At 38.6% G+C, this 5,810-nt stretch overlaps 1 protein-coding gene across 3 annotated transcripts; it reads left to right on the top strand.

The window, feature by feature from the left end:
- The first annotated feature begins 2,792 nt into the window (after positions 1 to 2,792).
- LOC707360 (cTAGE family member 8-like) lies at positions 2,793 to 5,412 on the top strand. Of its 3 annotated transcripts, XM_077955974.1 has the most exons (3): positions 2,833 to 3,137; positions 3,210 to 4,369; positions 4,499 to 5,163. In XM_077955974.1, exons 1-3 carry the CDS (start codon positions 2,833 to 2,835, stop codon positions 5,161 to 5,163), a joined length of 2,130 nt encoding a protein of 709 aa, XP_077812100.1. The 3 variants fall into 3 exon arrangements, with proteins under 3 accessions (XP_077812098.1, XP_077812100.1, XP_077812099.1); XM_077955973.1 differs by having other exon boundaries at positions 3,210 to 5,163; XM_077955972.1 differs by having other exon boundaries at positions 2,793 to 5,412.
- Positions 5,413 to 5,810: the final 398 nt, after the last annotated feature.

The following is a 5,810-nucleotide window of genomic DNA, read 5'->3' as shown; positions in this document are numbered from 1 at the left end:
CTAATGGAATAATCACCTTTGGGATATGGGGGTTATGCAGGTGATTCTGTTCATCAGATAATATTCTGAACATTTACAAATGTATACTTATGAAAGAAAATATATGTTAGTAATAAAATGTTCCTATTGATTAACAAGGCACAAAACTGTTGTCTACTTATATGACCCTATTTTATTAAAAAAATAGTATTTAGGGCTCTGGCCTGCCTGCATCATAATTCTGTCTCAAAATCAGGGTAAAATATGAAGTTGCAGAAATGTATCCTAGAAGTCACTGGTGGCACCTTTAGAATCTATTAGAAAAATCAACATGCCACCAGTGAAGTGAGTGAAAAAAGTGTTTACTATTTTATTAGCTTTAATTAATGCAATCTTAAATTAGCAACAACTAGAAATTTAGCAACAACTGGATTTATAATATTTGGATAAAATTATAATGGTAATTTCTAGAAGTTCTGTATGTGTTGTATGCAATTAAATGGATGTATACTAATCACCTAATATAAGTAAACCATACAACTTTACATTTTAATTATTTCTTATCAGCGGGAAACAAAGCAAACACATTGAAAGATTATAATAGGATGTGAATAGGATATCTTGTTTATATGTATTTTCTACCCCCTACAATTTAGGTTTAGTTAAAACTTGATTTATTTCAGGTCCTAAAAGTTTAGGTAGTGTAAATGTAGATACATGGTTTTGTTTCAGATGTCTTTATAAATTGGACGTTAGCACTTTACCACATTAAAGTTGTATGCATGATTTCTCATGATTGTCTGTCAATTGATTTAAATAAACTTGGGATGAGTAATAAAAAAAAAATAGCGGTTGTTTTGTGATCCGCTTGTGAACCAGGGGCCGCTAGATAATTAATTTAAAAAGTAAGATAGTTGGAAAAGTATCAACCTCATTATTAAGAGGCCATTTAAACTATTATATAGAATTGACCAATAGAAAGATAATGGGGAGTCCTGATCTACGGAATACTTTTAGTAGAATACATATTTTCAGTCAGGACTGCTGAGAGTTAATGAATTAGAACTTTACGTGGCACATGATCCACTGAAAAATGTAGCATCAGCTTTTTAATTATAACAATATAATAATCACTACTGTGGAAGTGATTCATTTTCTCTTTATATTGCTTAGAGAGTCCATCTGTAAAATTTAGACCAGAGTGTGTCCTAATGTGGCAAGGAAGAACTTGAAGAGCTTCACTGGCATTCTCAGATTTCTTAATGTTTTGTTTGATAATCCGAGAGTTTTAATTGAGCCTTTTTTTACCATAAATTTTTTTCTTAAAGATTCACGGGATACATATGCAGGTTTGTTACATGGATATATTGTGTAATGTTGTGATTTGGGCTTCTAGTGAACTCATTACCCAAATGGTAAATACAGTACCCAACAAGTAGTTTTTAAATCCTCACTGCCCCCACCCCCACTATCCCTCCCCACTCTAGCAGTCCCCAATGTCTATCATTTCTATCTTTATCATGTACCCATTGAATAACTCCCACTTATAAGTGAGAACATGCTGTATTTGGTTTTCTGTTTGTATGTTAATTAACTAAGAACAATGGCCTCTAGCTGCATCCATGTTGCTATGAAGGACACTATTTCATTTTTTTTCTTTGCAGTGAGCATTCCATGGTGTGTATATAATGCATTTTCTTAATCCAGTCCACCTTGATGGACAGCTAGGTTGATTTCATGACTTTGATATTGCAAATACTGCTGAAATAAAGATACAAGGGCAGGTGTCTCTTTCATATAATGATTGCTTTTTCCTTTGACTATATACCCAGTAGTGAGATTGCTGGGTTGAATGGTAGTTCTATAGTTAGTTCTTGAAAAATCTCCATATTGTTTTTCTTAGGGATTTGTATTAGTCCATTCTCACATTGCTATAAAGAACTGCCTGAGACTGGGTAATTTAAAAAGGAAACAAGTTTAATTAACTCACAGTTCTGCAGGCTTAACAGAAAGTATGACTGGAAGGCCTCAGGAAACCTACAATCGTGGCAAAAAATGAAGGGGAAGCAATTATGTCTTACTACAGATCAGGAGAGAGAGAGAGAGAAAGAAGGGGGAGGTGTCACACACTTTTAAACAATCAGATCTCGTGAGAACTCACTAACAAGAGAACAGCAAGGGGGAAATCAGCCCCTATGCTCCAATAACCTCCCACCAGGATCCTCCACTGACATGTGATGATTACAATTTGAGGTGGATGTGGGTGGGGAGATAGAGCCAAACCGTATCAGCTCCTTTAATGTGTTGTGTGTTAAGGATTTTTATTATGAAAGATTTGGGATTTTATCAAATGCTTTTCTGCATCTGTTAAAATGGGCAATTTAAAAGGATGAAAAAAGGTATATTGCGCAAACATTAATGCAAGGGAAGCAAGAGTGCCTGTATGTATATCAGGTAAAGCAAAGAAAATTACCAGAAACAGATTATATAATGATCAAAGGTTTAATCCATGAAGACGACAGCAATTTTTAAAGTGTATTCACCAAACAACAGAGCTTCAAAATATGTGATGTGAAAACTGCCAGAACTAAGGCGGGTCGGAGCACAGCGGAACTGTGCTGCCTCAGGATGTAAAGTGTAGTAAGGGGGCCGGGGGGATTGGGGGGCAGCAGCATGGGGCTGTGAGGCCTGGGGGGTGCCCGCGTTCCCCAGCTCCCCCCGCAGCCGGCTCCGCAGTGGTCCGCTCCGCTTGGTTGCCCGGTGCGGATTCGGGTTCCAGACCCCAGGCCGCGTGTTCTCCACCGCTTGTTGTGGCCAGTGTTACTGCGGTGACCCCAGAGCAGCCTGGGCGCTATGGAGGAGCCCGGCGCTACCCCTCAGCCCTATCTGGGGCTGGTCCTGGAGGAGCTACGCAGGGTTGTAGCAGCACTGCCTGAAAGTAGGAGACCAGATTCCAATCCTTATGGTTTCCCTTGGGAACTGGTGGTATGTGCAGCTGTTGTTGGATTTTTTGCTGTTCTCCTTTTTTTGTGGAGAAGTTTTAGATTGGTTAGAAGTCAGCTTTATGTGGGAAGAGAAAAAATACTTGCTGAAACGCTTTCTGGACTAATTGAAGAAAAATGTAAACTACTTGAAAAATTTAGCCTTTTTCAAAAAGAGTACGAAGCCTATGAGGCAGAGTCATCTTTAGAGAATGCCAGCTTTGAGAAGGCGGCAGCAGAAGCACGAAGTTTGGAGACAACCTGTGAAAAGCTGAACAGGTCCAATTCTGAACTTGAGGATGAAATCCTCTGTCTAGAAAAAGAGTTCAAAGAAGAGAAATCTAAACATTCTCAACAAGATGAATTGATGGCAGATATTTCAAAAAGGATACGGTCTCTAGAAGATGAGTCAAAATCCCTCAAATCACAAATAGCTGAAGCCAAAATCATCTGCAAGATATTTAACATGAATGAAGAACGACGGGAAATAGCAATAAAAGATGCTTTGAATGAAAATTCTCAACTTCAGGAAAGCCAGAAGCAGCTTTTGCAAGAAGCTGAAGTATGGAAAGAACAAGTGAGTGAACTTAATAAACAGAAAATAACATTTGAAGACTCCAAAGTACAGGCAGAACAAGTTCTAAGTGATAAAGAAAATCACATCAACACTCTGACTGGATGCTTGCTAAAGATGAAAGATCGGGCTGCTGTACTTGGAGAGGACATAATGGATGATGATAACTTGGAATTAGAAGTGAATGGTGAATCGGAAAATGCTGCTTACTTAGATGATCCTCCAAAAGGAGCTTTGAAGAAACTGATTCATGCTGCTGAGTTACATGTTTCTTTAAAAACCTTAGAAGGAGAAAGAAACCACATTATTATTCAGTTATCTGAAGCTGATAAAACAAAGGAAGAGCATACAGAGCATATTAAAAATCTTCAGACTGAACAAGCATCTTTGCAGTCAGAAAACATGTATTTTGAAAGTGAGAATCAGAAGCTTCAACAGAAACTTAAAATAATGACTGAATTATATCAAGAAAATGAAATGAAACTCCATAGGAAATTGACAGTAGAGGAAAATTACCGGATAGAGGAAGAAGAGAAACTTTCTAAAGTGGAAAAAAAGATCAGCCATACGACTGAAGGGCTAGAGACCTGTAGAAAGCTAGCCAAAGATCTTGAAGAAGAATTGGAGAGAACTATTAGTTTTTATCAAAGGCAGGTTATTTCCTACGAGAAAAAAGGACATGATAATTGGTTGGCAGCTCAGACTGCTGAAAGAAACCTCAATGATTTAAGGAAAGAAAATGCTCACAACAGACAAAGATTAACTGAAGCAGAGTTTAAATTTGAACTTTTAGAAAAAGATCCTTGTGCACCTGATGTTTCAAATACAGCATTTGGCAGAGAGCATTCCCCATATGGTCCCTCACCATTGGGTCGGCCTTCATCTGAAACGAGAGCTTTACTCTCTCCTCAAACTTTGTTGGAGGGTCCACTCAGACTCTCACCTGTGCTTCCGAGGGGAGGAGGAAGAGGCCCAAGAGGCCCAGGGAATCCTCTGGACCATCAGATGACCAATGAAAGAGGAGAACCAGGCTGTGATACCTTAACCGATCCTCACAGGGCTCCTTCTGACACTGGGTCCCTGTCATCTCCGTGGAAACAGGACCGTAGGATGATGTTTCCTTCACCAGGACAATCATATCCTGATTCAGCTCTTCCTCCACAAAGGGAAGAGAGATTTTATTCTAATTCTGATAAACTGTCTGGGCCAGCAGAACTCAGAAGTTTTAATAGGCCTTCTTTGGATAAAATGGATGGGTCAATGCCTTCAGAAATGGAATCCAGGAGAAATGATGCCAAAGATGATCCTGGTAATTTAAATGTGCCTCATTCATCTCTCCCTGCTACAAATGAAGCAACTGACACTGACTTTGTTCCTCCACCTCTAGCTTCAATCAGAGGCCCATTGTTTCCAGTGAATACAGGGGGACCGTTCATAAGAAGAGGACCTCCTTTCCCCCCACCTCCTCCAGGAACCATGTTTGGAGCTTCTCGAGGTTATTACTATCCACCAAGGAATTTCCCAGGTCCACCACATGCTCCATTTGCAATGAGAAACGTCTATCCACCGAGGGGTTTTCCTCCTTACCTTCACCCAAGACCTGGATTTTACCCCAACCCCACATTCTGAAGGTAGAAGCGAGTTCCCTTCAGGGTTGATTCTGCCTTCAAAGGAGCCTGCTACTGAACATCCAGAGCCACAGCAAGAAACCTGACAATATTTTTGCTCTCTTCAAAAGTAATTTAGACTGATCTCATTTTCAGTTTAAGTAACGGCTGTTACTTAAGTGATTACACTTTTCTCAAATTGAAGTTTAATGCAATTATAGTTCTTAGTATAGTATTGTGCAAATAAAGATGATTTAAATTCAAATAAAAAGATCGTAAAGTTTTTGTTTTTAATTTTCTTTCACATTTATTGATTTGCATATGTAGAACCATCATTGCATCCCAGGGATAAAACCCACTTGATTGTGATAAATTATCTTTTTGATGTTCTCCTGGATTTGGTTTGCTAATCTTTGCTAATCATTTTTTTTTTTTTTTTTAAGATCTTCATTTCCATCATTAGGATTATTGGCCTAGAGTTTTCTTTTTTTGTTGTTTCCTTGCCAAATTTTGGTATCAGGATAATACTCGTTTTATAGAATGAGTTAGGGAGTAGTCTTGCCTCCTTGAGTTCTTGAAATAGTTTCAGTAAGGTTGGAACAAGCTCTTCTTTGTATGTCTGGTATAATACAGCCAGGAATCTGTCTCATCTAGCGCTTTTTTGATTTG

This window comes from Macaca mulatta, chromosome 11, assembly GCF_049350105.2.
Source record: "Macaca mulatta isolate MMU2019108-1 chromosome 11, T2T-MMU8v2.0, whole genome shotgun sequence".
NCBI lineage: Eukaryota > Metazoa > Chordata > Mammalia > Primates > Cercopithecidae > Macaca > Macaca mulatta.
The sequence above is the reverse complement of the archived record's forward strand: the minus strand, read 5'-3'. Positions and strand labels throughout refer to the sequence as shown.

Coding starts and splice junctions, on each gene's coding strand:
- LOC707360 (XM_077955972.1), top strand. CDS start 2,833: ATGGAGGAGCCCGGCGCTACCCCTCAGCCCTATCTGGGGCTGGTCCTG.